Raw genomic sequence first — 25,406 nt, forward strand, 5'->3', positions numbered from 1 at the left:
TTTTTTATTTGGTTTCTGGGTCACACCTGGCAACACTCAGGGGTTACTCCTGGCACTGTGCTCAGAAATCCTGGCAGACTCAGGGGACCATATGGGATGCCAGCAATTGAATCAGGCTCCCTACTGGGTTGGCTGCATGCAAGGCAAAAGACCTACCACTGTGCTATTTCTCTGGCCCCTTTAAGAAAGTCCGAGATCAGATGCATGCAAGGCAAATGCCCTACTGCTGTGCTATCTCTCCAGACCCCAATAGTTTAAGTTTTTAACATTTATAATTATTTTAGAAAGATAAAAAAACCTACATAAATATGAGACATTCTAACTACAGCAGAGACATGTCTTAGTAAACATGATTAACACTAAAATAAATTTCATGAGACATGATTCACAAAAACAAAGCACACACTGTCTAAAAGTTAATAATACTATAGTTAGAAGTGCACATTTTAGACTTCAGACAGAGGTGGAAGTATCAAATGAATTCATCTCTACTCATGGGTAGTTGGGGAAAAGAAAGCTTAATTCAAAAGAAATCTATAATCAGGAAGTTTTCTGAAATTATGTGTAGTCTTTTGATTAGACCTATATATTTGTTTTAGGTCATGGAATGTTTTTTTTTTCAGGCAGAAGGTTCTAATTCACCAAAATTTAACAAGAGGAGGAAAAAGGCTGAAACTTAAAAATTTTCTAGACCACTGACATCAGTCATTACTGTCTTTTTCCTATCTTGGCTCAATATAAATTGTCTTATATAGCTACCATCAATCCTGGTTGTAGAGCTAAGAAGATGAAGACAAGGTCAACATTTTAGTTCAGAAACCTAACACTCACACATTGTATTAAATTTGATTCAAGGTGGGCCCGGAGAGATAGCACAGCGGCGTTTGCCTTGCAAGCAGCCGATCCAGGACCAAAGGTGGTTGGTTCGAATCCCGGTGTCCCATATGGTCCCCCATGCCTGCCAGGAGCTATTTCTGAGCGGACCAGCCAGGAGTAACCCCAGAGCATCGCTGGGTGTGGCCCCAAAACCAAAAAAAAATATTTTTGATTAAAGGTAAATTTTTTCATAGAAAAAATTTTGTTAAAAAATGTAGAGGTCTCCATCTTTTTCTCATACAGCATGGGCTCTGATGAACTCAAACTGCTCTACTGCAAATTCATAAAACTCATTCTCCATTTTACAAATGTCAGACTGATGTAGTTTTGCAATGGTTTGCTTAGTGGGGAATTTCTTCTCTGTGGTTTTCTTAAGATGGTATTTCTTTCTGGTATGATAGTTCTGTAGCACTTCTGAAGAACCAGAGTAAAGCTGCTTCCAATAACATGATAAAATCTTCAAGCTCTTCAGGAACTCCCACCAGAAAAGTATTCATAAGTATTCATTAAGTAGGTTATACTTGGCTTGATCAATATCCCACTTGCTTCCCACATTCCAATATTCTGAGCTGTGGCCACAGAAAAATGGGATTAGAAGCCATAGTTTCTCTGGAGTACAGTCGGAACTGCTTTCAGCTACACATTCATCAAAGATCTTTTTGTCTCCTTGTTTTTGTCTCCACTGCAGTCTATAATCACCTCTAAATCTCAGAAATAGTAAGAAACAAGCCTCTTAATAGAATCCCTTATGGCATTAATGTAAATTGGTTTCTTCTTCACACCAAGCAAAATCCAGGTAAGAAATATATCCATGATAAAAGTATGGTTTCATATCTTTGCAGGAAGTAAAATTCTTTACAAAGCGCATCTGATCTTGTAGTAACATCACTGGGTTATTTTTGATAGTGTTGATGTGAAGAACATGGTATTTATTCTTTGCATACAGGTCATAGGCAATATTGGTAAAAGAGGTGCTTGCAGTTTTGGGGACTCCATTATAAATGATCACCATGTCCTCATCTTCATCGGAAGCTGTATCATGCCGAGGGCCATCTATTTATTGTATGTCGCTACTCAATTTCTTGAACTTCATGTCTTGCAACAGAGCTCTTTCTAGCTTAGATTGAGACTCCTCCAGTTTCTAGATCTGGTTCTCCAAGTAGAGCATTGCCACTGTGAAGGCCACCACCACCAGCAGTGCAACTTGGGCGACATTATAATCCTGAGGAACCCCATGAAACCCACTGCTCAGAATCAAGACATAACACGGTGGGGGGAAGGGTTGGGGAACAGAACTCCAGAGTGGAGCCCAAGAGCAGCTCAGCAGCCAGGGGAGAGAAGTTAAGTGAGCGCAACAGCCAGAGAAATCACCACAGCAATCCCCCCTTTTTGCCACCCCAGCCCCGCACCTCAATGCTACATGTAACTGCTTCTCCGATGACCACTCAATGGTCACTCTCTTCAGAAGCCTTTGCTGCTCAGTGTGGACCATACCTGGCTTGTGGCTCCTGCTCCTAGCCTCAGTGCTTGACTAATGCTCGCAAGAGACACCTTACGGCTCACGCCACCACTCCGGTCCCTCAAACTATATTTTTAAGAAAGTCTTTATTTTTTATATTTTTTATATATTTATATTTATTTTTTATATATTTTATATATTTTAATTTTTTATTTTGTTTTTGGGTCACACCTGGCAACACTCAGGGATTACTCCTGGCACTGTGCTCAGAAATCCTGGCAGGCTCAGGGGGCCATATGGGATGCCAACAATTGAATCAGGATCCCTACTGGGTTGGCTGCATGCAAGGCAAATGCCATACCACTGTGCTATCGCTCTGGCCCCTTTAAGAAAGTCATTAGTCAGTGCACCCACCCCACTATGCCAACCATGTAAATGTATAAATGCACATCACTTTCCCTGCAGCACTGGGAAAATGGGGGGGAAAGTCGGCGAGGTGCAGGGAAAGCTGGTGAGCAGCTGGGAGTGAGTACAGAGCCCCTAACAGAGGGACAAGTCAACACCCAGCCTCATCATCAACATCAGCAGGGATGTGCCATTCCCTGATGGGAAAAAGCTGAGACTGAGTACAAACAAGATCTCTGGATCCACATGCACACCTGGTCTCAACCCCTCGGGCTCTCAACAGACACATCACACTGGAAAGTGGATTTAAACAAAACCAAGGCAGGGGATGTGGCTCAGGGCAGAGCAAAAACCTTGTTGTGAAGAAGTCAAGGATTCTACTACAGAAAACAAGTATTTCACTTGTTTAAAAGCTCACATGGACGGGCCAGAGCGATAACACAGTGGTAGGGCATTTGCCTTGAACGTAGCTGTCCCAGGATGGAGCTGAATTTGATCCCCAGCATCCCATAAGGCCCCCCAAGCCACGAGCGATTTTTTCTGAGTACATAGCCAGGAGTAACCCCTGAGCATCACCAGGTGTAGCTCACATGGAGATGGCCCACATGGCGATGGCCTCAAGATCAGACTCTGTTTGTGGGAAGCCTGGGTGCACCTCCGGTACTACAAGGTTCCTGGAGCAAACAAACAGGTTGAAAAGACGAAGAGCATTTATTCAGACACCTACAGGCACCTGACCCAGAAAACATTTGAAAAGATGTTTGTGCTTTCTGTTATGTCAGTGCTATTCAGAATAGCCAATATTTAGAACAACTCAAGTGCCCAAGAGCAGAATGGGAAAACTGTGATCTAGATACACAGTGGAATGCTTTTCAGCTAAAAGAAAAGATGGAACTAGAGGGAATCATGAGTGATTTGTCAGAAGAAGGGCCAACACAAAATGATCTCTAGTATGAGGGACAGAAAAAAAGGGAGCAACCAATGGCCAACCCTGAGCCCTGGTCTACGGAACTAAACATCCAGGGTTGAGGGGGTGCCCATGGGACACTGTGCAGGGTGTGGTTGAACCCTGTAAGCACTGAAAATCAAGGTCCCTGTGAGTCTGGGAAGAAAGAGAAGAGAAGCCGCCACCTCCTGCCTACCTTGCAGTTGGTCACCCCCAGTTTATTGGCAGAGAAGCTCTCCAGCAAGATGCGGATCAGATACTTCTCATCATCCTTGACAGGGGATGGAAGAGACCTGTCTGCCACCATCTCTACTGATTTGGAAAAGAGATCCTTGAGAACTTCATGGCTTTGCTAAACAAAGTAAGGAAAATTCATGTTACCAAATTAAAATACTGCATTAAAAGCACTTTCATTAAAATACCAAAGTAATATATGGTCAAGACTTGAACAGTTTAATGTTATATCTCTTTTACCTTTTTACCTCTTTTATTACAGTTCATTGAAAGGTTAAGAGAGAAATAATAAAGAATTTTTTTTGTTTGTTTTTGGGCCACATCCGGCGGTACTCAGGGGTCACTCCTGGCTGTCTGCTCAGAAATCGCTCCTGGCAGGCACGGGGGACCATATGGGACACCGGGATTCGAACAACCACCTTTGGTCCTGGATCGGCTGCTTGCAAGACAAACACCGCTGTGCTATCTCTCCGGTCCCATAAAGTTTTTTTTTGTTTGTTTGTTTTGTTTTGTTTTTTCGGGCCACACCCGTTTGATGCTCAGGGGTTACTCCTGGCTAAGTGCTCAGAAATTGCCCCTGGCTTGGGGGGACCATATGGGACACCGGGGGATTGAGCAGTCACGATCTTTCCTTGGCTAGTGCTTACAATGCATAGATACCTTACCTCTAGTGCCACCTCACTGGCCATAAAAAAAATTTTTTTTTTTTGATTTTTGGGTCACACCCGGCGATGCTCAGGGGTTACTCCTGGCTGTCTGCTCAGAAATAGCTCCTGGCAGGTACGGAGGATCATATGGGAGACCAGGATTCGAACCAACCACCTTAGGTCCTGGATCGGCTGCTTGCAAGGCAAACGCCACTGTGTTATCTCTCTGGGCCCCATAAAGAAATTTTTGTTTTTGTTTTTGGGCCACACCCGGCATTGCTCAGGGGTTACTCCTGGCTGTCTGCTCAGAAATAGCTCCTGGCAGGCATGGGGGACCATATGGGACACTGGGATTCGAACCAACCACCTTTGGTCCTGGATCGGCTGCTTGCAAGGCAAACGCCGCTGTGCTATCTCTCCGGGCCCTAAAATTTTTAAAGCTTTTTTTTTTTTTTAAAGAGTGAATTCATTGTAGGAGGCCAGTAAATGTGCCTGTACTACCTATCAGTCATTAGAAAATTGAAACTGGGGCCAAGGGAGAGTCCAAAGGACAATGCACATGTTCCAAGTGCAGGAATCCAAGATTCAATCCCCACCATCCACAAGGTACCCTGAGCACTGCTGAGAATAGCCCCCTGAGAACCACAGGGTATAGCCCAAGAAAAGCAGCAATAGAAAGTTGAAAAGAATAAGGCCGGCATCTCCATCTCTTTGAGACTGAGAAAAGGCACTTCAGGAGGAGCCCTTCAAATAGTGTTTTGAATGTTTAAAGGACTTCACTAATTACTTCCATCAGGGAGCTATGTCCATGAAAAAGAAAATTTTCAATTTAACAATCATTGAAAGAAAAGCTGAGCAAGAGAAAACCAACACAAGCCCCATTATTCACTCTGGAAAAACATAGGAAACACCTGAGTGAGCACTGTGATCTTAATGTATGTGCACACATTCAGCTATGTGTATGCATGCTTGTGTGTGAACCTACTTTGGACTCGTAGGGCTCCTCTGCGAGCTCAGCATGGCCCTCCCTGATGAGGATGTCACGAATGTTAATGGTGTCATGGGCACTGAAGCAATGGTACACATCCACGTGTAGGACACTGTGCACGGCCGAGAAGACCTTCACCAGCAATGTGCAGCCCTGCACCAGTGAGGAGAAGCGCTGACTGGCTCTGCTGCTCCAGTGCTCGCCACATACCAAGGACTTGGCCGAGGGCCTCATTTTGCAGATCTTAAATTCCAAAGCCTACAACAGAGATGGCTGAATTAGTTTTGTGAACACGTACAATGTGTTCTACCGAATACCGAATACCGCCAAAAAGTCCCCTTACTTTTGCTCTTCATCTGTGTGCTCACAAAATTCCTAGTAAGAACAGTTTGGGGGCAGCTGAGCATATCCTAGGTACATTTTAAAAAGGGTTTTGCTTTTTTTTTTTTTTTAAGCCATTTTCGAGATGGAAAGGAGAATTTATCCATTCCAGGCAGGTGGTAAGACAACTGACTTCCAGCCCCAAGCCCTGGTTTCACTTTTAACAAGGTTTGGAAAAGCATTTCAACCATTTCCACTAGAGGGTAGGGGCTGTGACAATGCGGTTGCAAGCCTGTTTAAGTTTTTGTTTTGTTGGTTTTTTTTTTTTTTAGTTTTTAGTTTTGGGGCCACACCTGGTGGTACATAGGGGTTACTCTTAGTGGTGCTTTTCTGGTGGTGTTCAAGGGACCAGATGGGGGTTTTGGAGATCCAGCTCAGATTGGCTGCCTGTAATGCAAGCACCCTTCCCACTGTACTCTTTGTCCCTACACCCACACCTAGGTTCTCCTCTGGAGTCATCAACAACCATCAACTACCTTACAAGCAGTATTAGAGCACCCTACCCACTGTACTCTTTGTCCCTACACCCACACCTAGGTTCTCCTCTGGAGTCATCAACAACCATCAACTACCTTACAAGTAGTATTAGAGGGACTGGAGTGATAGCATAGCAGGGAGGGCATTTGCCTTGCACATGGCCAAACTGGGTTTGATCACCAGCATTCCATATGGTCCCCCAAACCCACCAGGAGTGGTTTCTTAGTGCAGAGTCATGGCTATTGTAAACACACACAAACATACACACACACACATTCCTAGAAAATACTAACTTAAAATGTCGATATCTAAAATCCTCTATAGATTTTTGGGGGGAGGGGGAATCACACCTGGCAGCGTTCAAGGGTTACTCCTGGCTCTACACTCAGAAATTGCTCCTAGCAAGCTTGGGGAACCATATGGGATGCCAGGATTTGAACCACCTTCCTTCTGCATGTAAGGCCATGCTATCTCATCCCCCCTCTAAAGATCTTAATTATTCTAAATATTGGAAAAGTATCTGTAGCAGAGTGTTTGAAAAGAAAGGGAACCCAGGTTTGACAAATGAGGTTAAGCAAGTCCCTTCCAATGGACCTGGCCCAGTGAGGAGTAAGAGAGACCCTTCCTCCAGGAGCAAAGAAAGACCATCTGACCTGGAAGGGAAGCTCGAGGAGTTGAGTGGGAATTTCCATAAGGAGGTTCAGGTCCACGTGGGCCCTGTTCCCGTAGTCAACAAAGAACACCTGGAGGGAGAGAGAGGGAGTGAGGAGGAGAGGAAGAGGAAGGAAAGGAGAGCAGGAGAGCACTGGCTCTTGGACAAGGCCACAGAGCTGCCCCTGCAGCCCATGGGTATCACTGGAGGAAAGCCAGAGGGCTGCTTTCAGGGATCACTTCTCCTGAAGATCAGAGAATAGATATTTTACAAATGGCTGGTCAGCTGGGATCACTTCCTTCGGTGAGGTCGGTGATGAAAAACGTACCTCAGCAGAATGTCCCGAAACATAGAGGACCTGAGCCCTAAAGTAGCTCTCCTTATGGGAATCGGTGAAAGGGGCCAGGCACACCAAGTCGGGGTGCGGGCAAGTGGGCAAGGGGACCAGCTTCAGCCGGTTGATCTCAGCAGTAAGCCTCTTCAGAATCTCCATGTTTTTCTCGTCGATCCTGTAGCCCCAGAAGTGCCCCACTTCAACCACCTGGAAAAGGAGCACCCAAGGTTGAAGACAAAGTAAAGACTGTGGAGAGAGAACTTCAGCTCAGAAGGCACCAAGAGACCTACCCGAAGAAAACAAGGTTCCCAGCCAGCTGAGGGAAGAAATGCTGTGTCCCCAACCACCTCTTCCCACCAGCACCAAAAAGAGCAAAGGGCTGAGTGGGTTAGGACAAGGGGATTCTGACCAGTCTCTAGTCCTGGCTGCAGGTGTCCTCAGAGTAGTGTGGACTCACAGCCAACTGAGGAACTAGTCCAAGAAGGAGGGGGGGTGGGTGGGTCAGGAGGGGTGGTAAGCAGGTGAGCCATGGAAGCAAAGCAGCGCAGCTCTCTCTGGCCTAGTTGCCTGGACCACATGCACAGACCACAGCTCCCAGGAGGGTTGGGGAGGCTAAAGTAAAGGTCAGGGACACAGGCTGTGCATGTCCAATTACTCAAATCTCACTCCCTGAATTGCAGGGTTTCCTAAGCACTGCTGGGTGGCTCACAAGAGGCTCCATAGAACCACCTACCCTGGACACTGAGCTGACTGGTTTCACTGGCCAGAGATCACCAGGAACAGCTCCACGTCCCCTGAGGATTCCTCTGAAGCACCCTTAAAAATAGCCCCGCCAAATTTACCAGAAGCAATAGCACAGCAGAAAAGGTATTTGCCTTGCATATGGTCAACCATGAGTTTGCTCCCCAGCATCCTATATAGTTTTCTGAGCCTGCCAGGAGTGACTCCTGAGTCCATTGAGCAGGGAATAACCTCTGAGCATTCCCAGGTGTGACTTAAAAACCAAAACCAAAACAAAACAAAACCAAATTCACCAGGAAGCATCAATGCTTTTTAAGGGAAACTTCACTTTCCGAAAGGAAATGCCCTTTACTTAAGAGGGGTCTAAGGCATAAGGCTGGCATTGCTGCAGAAAAACACCATCACAGCAACTAATATTCTTTCAGGTACCTTCAGGCTAAGATAATATTTTAGCACTTTAAATATACATATCTTCTGAAAGTTAATCTTGACTTCTAGAACACACATGTGGGCCTCATTTTCTGTCATTTCCAAGTTCCATTTAGCCAGCAGAGAAACCCGATCTCCCCAGTGCCTGGCAGCAAGACAGCTGCAGGCGCCCAGCCCAGGCCTCCAATCCCATCTCACCTCTGTGACATCCACGGTTAGGAAGATGTCTGTGATGGTCTGCGACCTGTCTAACATGTTAAATGAGACTTGCATAGGGTCTACTGTCTGCTTCTGGAAGTCCACATTCACCCTGTGTAACATGGTCATAAAAGGAAGAATACAATCTGCACTGAGTTGCTGCCTGACCAGTTGCAGAAAACAGGTTTTCACAGACAGGTGCAGAGAAGCAGGGAGGCAGAATTCAGCATCTGAGGAAATGAGGACCTCACAATTGCAAGACATGTGCTCCACGAAGAGAAGAGTTTAGTAAAAACATCTAAGAAAATATGTGTGTGTGATCTCATCCCAGAAATGTTTCCAGGGGCTCTCTCAGCTGCTCAAGAGGAGTGCAGAGTCCTACACTACCCCTTGGAAATTCCTCTATAGGCCAAGACCTCAAGAAATGTCTCTTTTCAGGGCTGGCTATACATTCTAGATTGAGGGACAGCATTCTTCCCAATTAGCTCAGAAGAGGTCAGAGGGCTGGAGCGATAGGACAATAAGGGTATTTGCCTTGCATGCAGTCAACTGCATCTAAGATCCCTGGTAACCTATAGGGTTAGTCCCCTGAGCACTGACAGAAGTGATTCCTGAGCACCATCAGGTTTGGCCCCAAAACAACAAAAAAGCCCCTAAAACAAAATCTACCCAAAAAGCAAACCAGAACAGGATAGTAACTCAGGCCAAGTGCAGTACTATTGTAGGGAATATAGGACCAATTCTCAGTAGAGAAGCAGCTTAAAACTCTTCCTTCAAGCAGGCAAAAGTATAGCAAGTAGAACACTGATAAAAAAAGAATTTTTTTTGGTTCTGAAGTGAGGAAAGAGAGGCTGGCCTGGCTTTCCCCGATTTTCAGTGCAGAGGTTGGGCTGAGTTACTGACAGGATGGTTTTCCAGCCACACTGACCAAAGCCACCACTATTCCCATCTCTCAGAATCCAAACCTCACATGGCTCCAATGAGCCATGCTGAGGCTCTCCCTTCCTCAAATGCCTCAAGAAGTTACAAATGAGAAATGACCAGAGGATCAAGAGATCAAGAGAGGAAGCACAAGCCTAGGCTGGGCCAAAGGAAGAAAACTAATGTTCACTTCATCTCTACCACTTAAATAGCCAGAAAAAAATAAATGGGAAATCACATCTGTTTTCTACGTGGGCCCCTAAATGGAATGTCACTCTTGCAGAGCATATGAGGCCCAGAAACATGCCCAGCGGGAATGTGCCAGCAGAAGTGACAGCAAGGCTTGCAAGCACAGTGTTCTCCACATAAGTGCTAGCACAGCTCAACATTGGTTCCCTGATGTGTCTCAAAGACCAACCCGATCCCCCAAATACCGGGTGTTCCTGAGCTTCGAGACTGTTCCTCCTTGCACTTTTCCTTCAATTTCCTCTGCAGAGTGAACGCTGAGCTCCAGAGCAACTTTCAGTTGTGACATCTTAATTGCCAAGTACACAGCAGGAAGAGTTTTAAATCTCTCCGTTGGGTTCCGTGAAAACTCCACAAAAGCTCTGCTCAGAGATATGAAAAAGATGACCCCCAGGCACCTGAGGCTGTCCACGTTACAGCTCCAGGAATGCTTGTCACCCCTCCTCAAAGTACCAGTCACCCTCTCCTTGAAAGCCCTCACAGGAACATCATTCACTAAAGACAATAATTAAAAACAGATTTGGGAAACTAATAGCAAGTGTGTCTTTTAGGTATTAGGCAGCACAATGTAAATTAGACAGTTTACATAAAATTTTTTAGTCATAATCTTTTTTCTTTTCCTTTCTTCCTTCCTTCCTTCCTTTTCTTTTCTTTTTTTCTTTTCTTTTTTTTTTTTTTTTTTGGTTTTTGGGTCACACCCGGCAGCACTCAGGGCTTACTACTGGCTCTATGCTCAGAAATCACTCCTGGCAGGCTCGAGGGACCATTGGGATGGTGGGATTCGAACCACTGTCCTTCTGCATGCAAGGCAAATGCCCTATCTCCATGCTATCTCCCCAGCCCTAGTTCATAATCTTAATTCTAATCATTATAACAAAATGGCAGGGACTTGTGTTTTGTTTTTGACACTGTTTTACTATGAAACCCAAAGGCCCTGTAAGCCCAACCCAAGAGCCATGGGCTGGCCCTACAGCTCATCACCAGTCTCTGGAGACAGAGGACCCAGATAAGGGCTGTCTTTTGTCATGTACTTACATTGTGTGTGGCAGAAAGCTCTTAGCACCAAAGCACCCAGCATGTAATCCAGATAGTTCCCTGGGACCCTAAGCACCTCCAGGGAGAAACACCCAAAAAGAAAAACAAAACCAATATAGCCGCAGGGAGCCTGAGCCCCACTTCAGTGTCACTGCAGGCAATCCCAACTGCAAGGCAATGAGTAACAGATATGCCACTGGTGACACCATGGGACAATCAGGGTTCAGTGCCTGGCCTGCTTCAACCTCTCCTCCCTGCAACTCGCAGGGAATCCTTTCCTGAGCCTTACCACACAGCCCCATGGCCCTTCACTCCTTTTCAAGCCCCCGAGCCAGACCCTTAGCTGCACTGAGCACATGCATTTTCTCCCAGTCCATCCTCTACCTCATTCATTCACCAATTAGCAGCGATCTCTAGAAGCATCCAACGTATTCTTAGAAACCCCAGGTTTCCAGGGGCAAGAGCAGTGGTACAAGTGGTAGGGCATCTGCCTTGCACGTGCTAACCCAGGATGGACCATGGTTCAATCCCCTGGAGTCCCATATGGTCCCCCAAACCAGGAGCGATTTCTGAGTGCATAGCCTGAGCATCACTGGGTGTGGCCAAAAAAAAAAGAAAAGAAAAGAAAAGAAAAGAAAGAAATCCCAGACTTGCCGCATATACTGGAGCAGTGGTCCTCAAACTTTTTAAACAGGGGGTTAGTTCACTGTCCCTCAGACCGTTGAAGGACCAGACTATAGTGAAAATAAAAACTATGAACAAATTCCTATGCACACTGCATATATCTTATTTTGAAGTGAAGAAACAAAACGGGAACAAATACAATATATGGCCCGCAGGCCATAGTTTGAAGACCCCTGTGTAACTAGAGCCTTCTACGAGTGCAGAGTGGTGCCAGACATGTCCTAGCCAATACCCAAGCCAAATACCCCCACCCTGCAAAACCCTCCATTTGGGGGAACCAACCCCTGGCATGCTCACTGCTGCACCCCTCATAATGGAGGCATCCTAGAGACTGCAGCTGGCTCCCTCTGCTCTTGTCTTCCTGCTTGACTCGCACAACACAGAACTGTGGAACAAGCTATGGAACGAACTCAAAGACCCTCCCCAGCACTGTGGGGAAGCAGCCCAGGAGCCAAGTGCAGAGTACCCCTGAGAAGATTCTACTCATGCCATCACTGTGAGAGAAGCCACATTAGCACTTACAGAATAATCTCACACTGGGTCCCATATATGCACCCAAGGGCTCCGCTTCAGACCAGGGAGCATAGGTATTCACACAGTCAGGTTTTTTGTTTTCTGCATTAGAATGTATAAAACTTGGGGCTGGAGAGATAGTACAGTCAGGAGGGCACATGCCTTGCACATGGCCAACACAGTTCCCTCACCAGCATTCCTTCCTTTACCCCACCCTAAGCACCCTAAGGAATAAGTGCTGAATGCAGAGCAGGAAACCACTGATCAACCCCAGGTGTGGTGCATACACACAGGGAAAAAATATTTTTAGGACACTTGACACCAGTCTGATTAGTAGTCTGTAAGAATTAGTGGAAGTGAGAGAATGGCATGTTTAACAAGAAAACAAAAAAAAAATTTTTTTTTGCTTTTTTAGGTCACACCCGGCAGCAGCGCTCAGGGGGGTTACTCCTGGCTCTGTGCTCAGAAGTTGCCCCTGGCAGGCACAGGGGACCATATGGGATGCCGGGATTCGAACTACTGTCTGTTCGAATCTGCTGTGTGCAAGGCAAACACCCTACAGCTTTCATGCCCAAGAAAATAAATTATTCATCATGGGAACAGGACTTAAAATGTTGGAGGAATTAACCTACATTGGAAGGTGATTTAATATGTCCAACTTGCATGTACTCAAACAAAATTGAAATAAACTTCTAGAAACAAACACCAACAGAACGCTGGGAAAAAATTCTACCTTACAAATTCAAAATTTCGGGCCCAGAGAGATAGCACAGTGGCGTTTGCCTTGCAAGCAGCCGATCCAGGACCAAAGGTGGTTGGTTCGAATCCTAGTGTCCCATATGGTCCCCCGTGCCTGCCAGGAGCTATTTCTGAGCAGACAGTCAGGAGTAACCCCTGAGCATCGCCGGGTGTGGACCAAAAACCAAAAACCAAAACAAAACAAAAAAAAACCAAATTCAAAATTTCAAACTGAAACTATAAAACCCTTTGTGGGCATAAGATTTCCTCTTGAAATTAAAACCCAAAGTGTTTCTCCAAGCTATTCACCCAATACTCATCAGATAAGTGGCTAATATCTAAGATATACAAGGTACTGACAGAACTTAACAAGAATAAACACATCTAACCCAATCAAAAAACGGGGAGAAGAAATGAACAATTTCTCAAAGAATAAATACAAATGGCCAATAGGCACATGAAAAAATGCTCCACATCACTAATCATTAGGGAGATGCAAATCAAAACAACAATGAGGTACCATCTCACACCAGAGACTGGCACACAACACAAAAAATAAGATCAGTGCTGGTGGGGAGAAAGGAACTCTCATTCACTGCTGGTGGGAATGTTGTCTAGTTGAGCCCTTATGGAAAACAATATGAAGAGTCCTCAAAATAACTGGAAATTGAGCTCCCATTTGATCTGGCTATACCACACTAGGGATATACTGTAGGAACTCAAAAATACAAATCAAAAATTCTTTCCTAACACCTATATTCATTGCAGCACTATTTACAATAGCCAGACTCTGAAAAAAAAAAAGAACAAGATGCCCTTCAACAGATGAATGGCTAAAGAAACTGTGGTATATATACACAATGAATATTGTGCAGCCATAGGAGAGATGAAGTCATGTAATTTTCCTATACATGGATGTATATGGAATCTATTATGTTGAGTGAAACAAGTCAGAGGTAGAGAGATAGACATAGAATAGTCTCATTCATCTATAGGTTTTAAGAAAAATTAAAAAAGACATTGAAATAATTCCCAGCGATGAGGGCCGGAAGATCCGGCTCAAGATATGAAGCTCACCACAAAGAGTGAGTGAGAAATAACTACACTGAGAACTATCATAACAAAGTCAATGAGTAAGGGATGTAGAAGCCAATCTTGAATACAGGCAGGGGGCGAGGGAAGGGAGGAGATGAGGGCATTGGTGATTGGAAGGTTGCACTGGAGAAGGGGGGTGTTTTTTATGACTGAAACCCAACTATAATCATGTCTGTAATCATGGTGTTTAAATAAAGATATTATTATTAGGGACTGGAGAGATTACACAGTGGTAGGGTATTTGCCTTGCAAGCTGCTGACCCAGGACCAATGGTGGTTCGAATCCTAGCATCCCATATGGTCCCTAGTGCCTGCCAGGAGCTATTTCTGAGCATACAGCCAGGAGTAACCCGAGCACTGCCGTGTGACCCAAAAACAAGCAAAGATATTACTATTATTTAAAAAAAAAAGTGTTTCTCCAAAATAGGGCATTTGTCTCCTTAGCCAACCACCCGCCGCAGTGCTGTACACCCATGACCCGAATCTTGGCCAGACTGACTACCAATAAAATGATAGGCAGTGGCCATTGTGCACCAGCTCCCAAGGTGTCTACTTCTCACACAGGCCCAGAGATCAGTGAACCCTCAGGCTCACTGAACTGCAGCAGGAACAAAATGTCACTACTTACTTTGTGCCATCAAACACGATGGATTTGACTTGCCCGCACTGTCTGAAGAGAGACTGCAGTTGCTTGTGGTAGAGAAACCCATAGGGCGGAATGTGCTTCAGCTATGAGATAGAACAGCAGCCCTCAGCATGGCGTGACAGGACGAGTTGCTGCCCTTCACTCATGCCCACCTCCAGACCAGGATGTCCAGTGACAGAACTTTGCTTTAAGAAGAATGATTCGGGGCCAGAGAGATAGTATGGAGGTAAGGCATTCGTCTTTCATGCAGAAGGTCCTTGGTTCGAATCCCTGCATCCCATATGGTCTCCCGAGCCTGCCAGGAGTGATTTCTGAGCGTGAAGGCAGGAGTAACCCCTGAGTGCTTGCCGGTGTGACTCAAAAAAAAAAAAAAAAAAGAACAAGGATTCGAAAATAAAAAAGGTGTGGGGGGGGCAGAGATAGCATGGAGGTAAGATTTGCCTTTCATGCCTAAGGACAGTGGTTCGAATCCCGGAAATCCATATGGTCCCCATGCCTGCCAGGGGCAATTTCTGAGCATAGAACCAGGAGTAACCCCTGAGCACTGCTGGGTGTGACCCAAAAACCAAAAAAAAAAAAAAAAAAAAAAAGAAGAAGGAAGAAGGAAGAATGAGGAGGAGGAGGAGGAGAAGAAGAAGGAGGAGGAGGAGGAGGAGGAGGAAGAGGAGGAGGAGGAGAAGGAGGAGGAGGAGGAGGATTCCTATGACTCTTCCTATGTTGGAAGAGTCTAATACAGAAAAATGAAGGAAAACGGAGACTCTTGGGTTTGGTGGGGGTTGGGGTGATGCACTCTACTACTGGGCCATAGTCAGATGCTTCCTTTCTCCCCAGCCTTACGACAGTCAAGCTACCAAATATATATCTGCTTAAAGCCTCACAGCTCTCTATGAGGAGCAAGGGCCTGGCCATGTGAGAAAAATGCTCTTCTTGATACAAGGGACCACTTCCCACTCACCCCAACATCAAACCTCTCTCAGCACTCTGATGGGAAGGAGCTGACCTGACCTGTCTAGTCCAAGGCACTGGCAGGAAGTTCAGTTACAAGCCAACACCGGGACTCTACTGCCATAGTAGGGGACACAGGTGATGGCTGAGGCACGCTCAGACGAGAATGTCGTGCTTTGAGACTGAGCAAAGCCCCTGAAGATGGATGCAAAGGGGACTGGCCATGGCAGAGATAAGAGTACCACCCCAGCTGTGTGAGGTCCAGGCCTCCCCATCCCATCTCATCCCATAGTCCTGGAAGGGCCCTCAGCAAGCACAGCTCCTGAGGATTTTCTCTCTGTCCATGGCATGACTAACTGCTGATTATGTGGCTCTTGATCCCTTCACTAAATAAAGGCTGTGTCATTCAACCCCACATGCCACATGTCTTATGACACACCATGTGCTAGCAGGATTTTGCAGAATTGAACAAAGATCCACAATATCCACCCAAGAATCAATGCTGCCCTCCTGCCCTACCTACCACAATGGTTGTCTTTGGGTCTTTTCCAGCCAGCTCCCTCACTGCCATCTCTTCGTCAGGTTGCCCAAAAGTGAAGTAATTTGGATAGAAAGCACCTGCCAATACAACCTAGAAGAAAAATCCTTTTTATGCACAACTGCGTTATTTTTACAGGCCATTAATAATATCCTGTTTTATACTGAAAGAACATGTGATGTATGTGATGTCAAGGTCAACTCATGGCCTTTAATGAAAGGAATTCAGTTCACTCAGCAGGATCTTCCCCAGACAGGCACCTGGTACTTTTCCACATATACTTTCTCAAAGGCTCAGAACAAGGCTTAGCAAACACGGACCATAGCAACAGCCACAAAGACTCCGCACTCCTCTCCTCAACAGACTCACTGCCAGTGGTCAACACTGCCTGAATTTTAAATCTCACAAGGGGCACTGAGATAGATCCAGGCAATAGGCAACATCTATAGTCACTTCTGAAGAGCCCTTGATAAGTCACTGAAAACCCACAGTAGACACACAACCATGGGAGACTTGTTCCCCACACAACCTTCAAATAAGCTGAGCCCCAAGGCTCATTTGCCAGCATCATCTCATTCACGCTCGAGACACACACACACACACACACACACACACACACACACATGTACACACTCTCTCTCCTGTGTACACATTCATGCCATCACATCTCCGAAATGTTTAGGAAGCTCTAGGTACTTTCTGGAACACATCTCTTGAGAATTCCTAGATGGTGTTGTCCATTCAGCAGCTGATTCCAAGTCCCAAGGCCTGGAGGCATTTCCGTAAGGGAAGAGTAAGATGACTTGAAATCTTTCCTGTCCTAAAGTGGACCTCACCAGGGCACCCACAGAGACCCCCATTGTAAGGAAGACTCAGGAGATGAAAATCTGCAAGTTTTCTCCATTCCCAAACACAGCATGAATCTCCTTTGGAGCAGCCTTGTGTCGTGTCTTTGGAAGGAGGAAAGTGTCCTTCACTGCCCTCTCCCTGCACCCACAACCCAGTGGCTGAACTCAACACAGGCAGAAGCAGCACACCTGGAGGATGAAGCGCTGCTTGTACACATACTCCTGGTCCAAGACAGGCCTCTGGGAGTCCACATGCATGTTGAACTGTGAGATGCGATTCTTCAGTTCCTCATATAATTCAGCCACCTGAGCCAAGCACAGTGCAAGTCCACGTCTAAGCATCTCAGCCAGGAAGTAGATGCCCACAACAACAAATGCCCCAACGAGCTACAGAAGTCTCAGGGACCCACATCCCACGATTCAACCCAAGAAATGAAGAGAAGCACAAGCATTCAGCTACTCCGAAGCAAAAAAAAGAAGAGGTTTTCAAGTATTTTTTTCTCATTCTAATATGAGATCTTAAGATTTCTAAAGGTAACTTTAAAATGTTTAATATTCCTTATAATATATATAAAGATATAAGAATTAGCTAATGTATAATAATTTATTAAGATTTAAAATTTAAAAATTATTAAAATAAATTAGATGATTTATACTATAAATAATTATGACATAAATAAAATTCTGGGGTAGATAAAAAGAACTGCTTTTTACTTGTGCATATGTAGAATAAAACTGACTTTGGAATGGGGTATCCTTCTCGGAACCCTCATTATTATCTGTACTGCTGATACCTTAGTGCTTGATAAGCAAAGAGTTTACAACTTACCTCTCTAATTCTCTTGATTTGAATGTAATTTAACCGTCCCCAATCAAGTTCATCCTTGAAATACATTAAAGCATAATTGATTAATGTAACAAATCAGTTAATTTGGCTACTACAACACCCGTATTTTTTTAAAAGGTTATTTTTGGGGGGAGGTTGGATTTTGGGGCCACACCCTGTGACGCTCAGGGGTTACTCCTGGCTATGCGCTCAGAAATCACTCCTCACTTGGGGGACCATATGGGAAGCTGGGGGATCAAACCACGGTCCGTCCTAGGTTAGCGTGTGCAAAGCAGATGCCCTACCACTTGAACCACCACTTTAGCCCTTAAAAGGTTATTTTTGAAAACTGCCAGCAAGCAAACTAATATATTGCCCCTTAAAGGTAACTCATAGTCAGTAGGAGGACATACTTCTAGGTATAGGAGACAAAGACAGACACACGTGAGGACACACAGACACACGCTCACACATGAGCATGTCTCCCCACTATTCCTTCGAGGAAGCTAAGGCTACACTCTCCCTAGCATAGTACTACAACAGGGCTAAAAGTAGAAGCAAAGGCCTCTAGTTCTAGTGTTGGCACTAACTCTATTCAGGAACAGTGACAAGGTGGGGAGGGGATGTCCTCTCCAGGGAACCCACAATAAGTACCAGCGCTGGCCACAGCTACCTACCTTGGGATGGCGCAGCTCTCCTCTCTGGCGGCACAACTGCCAGGTCTAAAAGGAAGCACCAGAGTTCAGGCTCATCACATCTCCAGTTCCAACATGCTCACCCCAACGTTAGGTTTTCGGATACACTCAGAAACATGGGACAAAGGTCATGGTGGATATCTCACAACCACCTTCCTGGCAGAAGGGTGTGTAAGGGCAGCAGGGGGCAGAGAGAAGCATTCCCAAGAACACTTACTTTAAAAGCCTCCACCAGTGCAATGCAGTCACTCTTACTGTTGCCAGAGAAGTTCACCTTGTTCCTAGAAGCAGATGCACAAAAGTCACTACCGCCACTAAACAGGGTTCAAAATAGGAATTTGGGCCCAAGCAACAGTACATGGGGAGGGCTTGCCTTCATGCAGTTGACCCAGGTTCAACACCCTCCGGGAGTAATCCCTGAGCACTGCGCCAGGTGTGGGCCCAAAACCAAATTAAAGAAAAAAATATATATATATATATAAATGTCAAGTACCTATATCCATCAAGATGCTGCCTAAAAGGCATCGCAAAAAAATTCTTCAACGAGAGAGCTGCGGCTAGCAGAAGAAACAGAAGATGTGAGTGGTTAGGTACCCCCACCAAGCCCAGACCACCACTGCAGCAGTACCTCACCTATGATGAGACACTCGTCCAGGCAGCCGAAGATGTGCCCGAGGACAATGAGTTTCCCTAGCTGCTGGTCGACAGGCAGCTGGGCCAACACCCTCCCGAGGAAGGTCAGCTCACCATCGTGGGGGTTCTCATCTTCCCTCTGTCCACTGACAGCCAGTGCGCCCACCTGGGAAAGCAAATGCTTGGGTACATCACCCGCACCCCGGCTCTTCTGGGATATGGACACCAAAGGCAGTCCAACAAGGCAGAAAGAGCTCAAAGGTTCTAGGCCAACATGGCTTCCTAGACCACAGAGCCACTTTGTCAGGAAGAGAGGTAAAGGTGGGAGGAAGGGAAGGGGAGGTAACAAGCCAGCACCCTGAGCTCAGAGTCATAGCACAGCTGCTCAGACACATGCTCCATGTTCTGTGCTTAGGACCAGGGCAGGTGGTCGAGGAGGGCTGAGCACCAGCACTGCAGGCCCAGGTTCAGTCCTTAGTTAGCACTACGTGGTCCCCCCCACATGCTGCCAGGAGCACCAGAGTGTACCCCAAAACAAAGTCCCAATAGCTATGTACACTATGAAGTCTGAAGTATGCCACCCACCCCCCAACCCAGTACCTCTTTTAGGAGAAGGATAGTACGCTCAATGTCACTCAGGCTTGGCGGGGACAGGGCCGTCGCCAGCAAAGCCCTGGGTTCACCCATGTCAAGTAACTTCACTTTCAGTATCGTGCTTCCTAGTGGACAACGCTGAAAAGCACAAACAGAATCAGAACAAGGGAAAGAAAGTCCATGGACCCAACGAGCACTTCAGGGACAGAACAGTGAATCGAAGTGGGCCAGCGAAGAGACAGAGCAGCAAGCAGAGAGGTGGGAGATGAGCCAGAGGCAAGAAGTGGGGTTGAGAGGAAAGGAATGGGGAGAGGGAGAAGAGGAGGTAAGAGATAGAGAGGAGCAGAGAGAGGATGAGAAATTGACTGCACTTTTAGCCCTAGGGGGAGTGGAAAACATAGTGAGATACAGCAGAAGAGCCCTGGAATGAAAGAGGGAAAATGCCTCTTCAGCTTCACACTACACACGACTGACATCTAGACCTGCCCTGAGCCTGGTGTGTGCTAAAAGGGGCTTAGAAACCCAACCTCTCTAGAGCACCTTACTAAATACCATCCTTGTCACTTAAACCCTAGAGCTGGCTAGTCTTTTCTCTACCAACAGTGCACCCTGGCCTGACCCCAGGATTACCAGCATCTCAGGAACAGTATGGTTGGGAATGCAGTGGTCCCAGAAGTCCCTGTGGATCAGACGGTAACAGTGCCCTTTAGACACCCGCCCGGCTCGACCTGCAAGGGAGACACATACATACAATGTTGCAGGAAGCATTAAACCTAAGCATCAAGGGAAACTTCAGATTCTTATTAAACACTGAGAAGCCTCAGTCTCCAACCAGGACCACTGAGGAAGCTGGCATGCATCGTTAGCTTGGTGCAGACTTTCAGGCAACGGTGACAGTGAAGCCAACACGTTGCCCTAAAGAAGTGGTCTTGGCCCAGGGCAGAGCTGTCTGCAACCATCACTGTGTGTGCAAGTGGGAAAGGCCACATAGGGACCGAGTACGGTGGCTTCTCTCCACTCCTACATGCCCGATCATGCTGCTGAGGGATGTCATGTGCCAAGAGTTCAGGGGAGGGCTGGCCCAGAGCTGCCCAGACATAGACTATTTCACTTGGGATCATGTTGCAAGCAGAATTGAATCTACTTTATTGGAAAACAAAGGGAAATCTCCAGGGGGGAGAATAGGAAGGGGGCATAGAAGTTAGCTGACATTAAAGGAGTGCCTGGGATGAACAGACCTCCCCCAAGAATCCGGCTAAGGCGTTGCTGACCACATCAGCAGCACCTCCCCCAGAACATGAACCTGAATTCAGGAAAGGAGGAGATCTTGCCTTCCACTTCAAAAATGAGAGTGAAGCAAGCAGGCCAAGTAAAGCAACTTGAAAAAAAAAGACCAAAGATGCTCTCGTTTTTATGGGAATCATAAAGAAACCTCCCTGGCACCACGTAGTGTCAAATGCTCTTAAGAATTACCCTGTTGGTAGAGCCGGAGAGATAGCATGGAGGTTAGGCATTTGCCTTGCATGCAGAAGGATGGTGGTTTGAATCCCGACATCCCATATGGTTCCCCAAGCCTGCCAGAAGCAATTTCTGAGCGCAGAGCCAGGAGCAACCCCTTTGGTGTGAACCAAAGGGGGTGGGGGGGATTACCCTGGTGGCTCCCAAGTGTGGGCCAGGCCCAACAACAGTAAATAAACAAAATCTTCAAAGGCCCACTCTGCTCAGAAGATGAAAAGATAAACAACAGGTTATGGGGGGAAAATACTAACAAATTAAACAAAGGCCTAAAATTTCATTTCTTGAACTCTCAGAACTCACTATCAGGGGCAATAGCACAGTGATTAGGGCATTTCCTTTCATGTGGTCAACCTGGGTTCAATCTTCGACATCCCATATGATCCCCCACACACCTCGAGGAGTGGTTCCTAAGTTCAGAGCCACAAGTAAGCCCTGAATGCCATTGGATATGGCCCAAATATTAAGGGAAAGAAAACAGCTCACTACCCAAACAATTCCATGAAAAACGGAGTGAAGAGGGACCTGGAACTACTCCAAGGAAAGGACAGAGACACATGGTGCCACTGAAGGTGCCCAGTGGACTTTTAAGGAGCTCTCAGCAGCCTGATGAATGTGGAATAGGAAACAAATGGTGATGCGAATGTGGTAAAAACAAATCTTGTCATCTCTGGTGAGCAAGAATAGCACAGGTCCTGGGTTCTGGGAGGTGTGGCTTGAGTGACAGCAGATACCCGGCATGTTGTGAGGTCCTGAGTTTGATCTCCAGCACTGCTAGGTGTGGTTCCTCCTCCAGGAAACTGCACAAGCTTTAGGTGATGATCTGGGGAGGTTCCTCACAAAAGTAGATTCTTGCTGTATCACCCAGTAATTGTGCTCCTGGGCAACAATCAACCTAGGCACTAATGCAGGTCTGGGCATAAATATTCACAGTGATTTTTTCCTGTAGTCACCAAGAAATGGAATTGTTCACAGGGCTCACAACAGAGCAATAGTCCAGGGAACACCAGTTAGAGCCTAGGGGGACAGACAGACACACACAGCCTCCTGAACAGCCAATCTGAAAGGGCACATGATACCCAAGTATAATGATGTATGATCCTGAAGGGGCAGAACCACTGATGCCAGGAACAGGTCAGAGTTGGCAGAGAGCGAAGCAGGGCACAGCCCTAAGGGAACAGGCCCAGGAGCTCCCTGGAGGGGTGAGATGCTGTGCTTCCTAACCACATAGCACACAGATTTCACCCGAGGTCAAGATGAAGATAATGCAGAGATGCTGTGCAGAGTTGCCTGCCTGGCCTGGTGCCAACCTATAGTTATCCAAGTCATCAGCAGGCACTGTGCAGTGGTGCACACTGTGCACATTGCAGGCAGTGTGCCCAAGAAACCTTGACATTAGTTTACCACTTCCTTAAGGGGAATTTTCTAATTCTAAGATTTCTCAACATGCTGAAAAGTGGTATTGCCTCCCCCTTGTTTATCCCACCTGAATGATCAGAACTACCCAACTTGGAATGGGTGGGTAGAGGAGTCTGCCTGGGGAAAGAAGGGATAAGAAGGAGAGGTAGAGTCAGCAAAGGGGATCAAGGGTCAGTCAGGAAGGAAGCCTAGAGAACAGCTGAAAGGGAGATAAGGCAGAGAGCACCAGAGAAGCAGCAGAGAGTGGTTGCTTGGAAAAGGCTTAGCATAGAAGTCATGTGAGGAAGTGTACGGTGGAATAAAGATAGCTGACTCATGGAATTTCATCTGACTGCTTTGTGAATTTCTCCACCATTATTCTGTAACCTTGAAGGCCATAGGGGCTGCAGGAGCTGGGCTTAGCCAAGAAAGGCTTCACCATCCCCCTTCCAACACATGTGAACTGTCTTTTTATATTAAAAAAAAAACCACCAAAAGACAAAGGATGAAACACCCCAATCTCAAACTTAACCCAAGATGGCCACTTCTGGCTTATGTGCATGTTCAATTATAGTAATGTTAGGGAGTTGGGGGACAGTAGAGAGGACAAGCATAGTGGGCTAATGAGTTCAAAGTTGGTTTTTGTTTGTTATTTTTTTTTTTTTGGTTTTTGGGTGACATCCAGTGACACTCAGGGGTCACTCCTGGTTCTGCACTCAGAAATCACTCCTGGCAGGCATGGCATCCTGAGATGCCAGGATTCAAACCACTGTAAGTCGTCCTGGATCGGCCAAGTGCAAGGCAAACACTCTACCACTGTGCTAGATCCCCAGCCTCTTTTTTCTATTTTTAACAATGTGTGACACCAACCAGAGTTTTCCCAAAGAGAGTGACACTCTTCAGTCCGAGGCTCAGATTACCTCTCAAACCTCTGGGTCCCTTCAGTGGGATCAGGACAGATGAGCCAGCAGGGCTTAAATCTCCACATCTCAAAACAATCTCTGCTTTTATCCCCCTCAATGAAATTGCCTTACCTCCCAGTCCCTAGAAAGCTGTGCCCTGAGGAGCTAGGAATGGCTCAGAGGTCAGAAGCACAAGCCTAGCAACTGTAGACCATGAGTTCAATCTCAGCACCCCATGGCCCTTGAGCACCACTGAGAGGCCCTGTGGCCCTCAGTACCAGCCTGAGCATTGAACCTCTGGGCCAAATATAACCAAGAGTGGCCCCAGGCACAATATACTGCTTGAGAAACCCCCTCCCTACCCCACCTACCCCACATCAAACCACAAACATGATGTGCACTGAGGAGGACTATTCCGGGTGACCTGGGCCAATTAGGCCCACAGCTCCAGAGGCACCTCTGACAAGGTCCTCAGAGCACTGCCTGCTGGACCCAGGGCTACTCCTCCTCCTGGTGTGCACAGCAGAACAAAAGTACCAAAGATCAGGGAGGAAGGAGCTGAAGGACCCAGTCAGGACTCACCTTTCCTCTGATTGCAATTGGTCTTAGAAGCCCAAGTCAAGCGCAGACTCTGATAATTCGTATCTTCATCACAAACCAGAGTTCTAGTCAAACAAAAATCTATAACTGCCATAGAAAAAAAGGAGCATAAAGGGCCTGCTGGCAAGAGAGGTGGCACAGCATCAGCACAGAGCCACAACCCACCCAGGAAAGCACTTCCACAGCACAGAGACAGGTGTGGGAAAGGCCAAGTGGGTGCTCAGGGGCCTGGGTTGCAGTGGGCTTGTCTGAGGCCCAGGTGACAGAGCCCACCCAGCGTGTCAGGTCTGTGCAAGCAGCCACATCACATCCCCCAGTCCCCTGGAAAACAGTGAACCACCATTCTCAGGAACTTCTGATCTCTCTTCCAACCATCCTGACCCCATCATTTCCTACCATAGTTTCCAAAGGTTATCACACCTACAGTCAGCACTGGCAGGGCCACCATCCTTGCCAATAGCCCTCCCGCTCACCCTCTGCCTGCCTCCAGAGCAGCACCAGCTTCTGCTCTCAAGCATCTGCTCTGAAGCAAGGGAGCCCGGCCCCCCAGAGGGCCTCCCTCTACTGCCTGCATCCCCAACCACAGGCCTGGGGCCCTTTAGGTCCATAGCCTGGGCCTGGCCCCTCAGTATTCTCCACTCTAACTCCCACTGCTCTGAGTGGCTCAGATAGAGGCGGGGGGGGGGAAGGGGGGCATGCAGTCCCTCAGACCACCTGTCCTTCATATCCGGTCCCAGAGAGCCCGAGCCCATATGTGCACTGTGCCCACTCCGCCTGCCCACATGCCCTGCCACTCTACCCACACACCGTGGTAACCACCAGCAGTGTCTAGTCCGAGATTCTGGGAGAGAACTTCAGGGGTGTCTTTCTTAGATTCAAACCTAGATCTGTCAGACTAGGAGACTGCATACCTGCCCCCAGCCCTACTCCTACTCTATCCCTTTGCCCACTGCTCCATCCACTCCAGCCTCCTTGCTACATCTCCCCCCAAACCAGATATCTGAGTGCTCCCAATCCTTTGGGGCTTCTTCCAACATCACTTCCAATGAAAAGCTCCTATGGCATTTGTCCCAATCACTGTGATCAGGTTTATTCTCTGGCACAACATCAAGTAGGCTCCAAATTCCACATTTGAAGCAGAAAAGTATCTGTCGGGCAAGAGAGATAGCATGGAAGTAAGGCATTTTTGCCTTGCAAGCAGAAGGACAGTAGTCTGAATCATGGCATTCCCTATGGTCCCCCAAGCCTGCCAGGAGCGATTTCTGAG

At 46.8% G+C, this 25,406-nt stretch overlaps 2 protein-coding genes and 1 pseudogene across 2 annotated transcripts in view; 1 reads left to right on the plus strand and 2 right to left on the minus strand.

Moving 5' to 3' along the window:
• Window positions 1-25,406, plus strand: part of ATP5MJ (ATP synthase membrane subunit j) — a 425,762-nt gene that overhangs the window by 309,058 nt on the left and 91,298 nt on the right. The gene's annotated exons all lie outside the window — the stretch shown is intronic.
• Window positions 1-25,406, minus strand: part of TDRD9 (tudor domain containing 9) — a 123,236-nt gene that overhangs the window by 18,144 nt on the left and 79,686 nt on the right. Inside the window, exons 14-30 of the mRNA XM_049790470.1 lie at window positions 24,122-24,226; window positions 20,355-20,452; window positions 19,731-19,862; window positions 19,131-19,296; window positions 18,991-19,054; window positions 18,715-18,778; window positions 18,480-18,524; window positions 17,806-17,859; window positions 17,166-17,282; window positions 16,114-16,221; window positions 14,628-14,728; window positions 10,123-10,296; window positions 8,768-8,879; window positions 7,394-7,606; window positions 7,067-7,156; window positions 5,553-5,813; window positions 3,883-4,038 (exon numbers count right to left, since the gene is read on the minus strand). Coding sequence (XP_049646427.1) covers window positions 3,883-4,038; window positions 5,553-5,813; window positions 7,067-7,156; window positions 7,394-7,606; window positions 8,768-8,879; window positions 10,123-10,296; window positions 14,628-14,728; window positions 16,114-16,221; window positions 17,166-17,282; window positions 17,806-17,859; window positions 18,480-18,524; window positions 18,715-18,778; window positions 18,991-19,054; window positions 19,131-19,296; window positions 19,731-19,862; window positions 20,355-20,452; window positions 24,122-24,226 — 2,060 coding nt within the window. The remainder of the gene's footprint in view (window positions 1-3,882; window positions 4,039-5,552; window positions 5,814-7,066; window positions 7,157-7,393; window positions 7,607-8,767; window positions 8,880-10,122; window positions 10,297-14,627; window positions 14,729-16,113; window positions 16,222-17,165; window positions 17,283-17,805; window positions 17,860-18,479; window positions 18,525-18,714; window positions 18,779-18,990; window positions 19,055-19,130; window positions 19,297-19,730; window positions 19,863-20,354; window positions 20,453-24,121; window positions 24,227-25,406) is intronic.
• On the minus strand, window positions 1,061-2,112 carry LOC126033352 (heparan sulfate 2-O-sulfotransferase 1-like; annotated as a pseudogene).

This window comes from Suncus etruscus, chromosome 17 (assembly GCF_024139225.1).
Source record: "Suncus etruscus isolate mSunEtr1 chromosome 17, mSunEtr1.pri.cur, whole genome shotgun sequence".
NCBI classification, from domain to species: Eukaryota; Metazoa; Chordata; class Mammalia; order Eulipotyphla; family Soricidae; genus Suncus; species Suncus etruscus.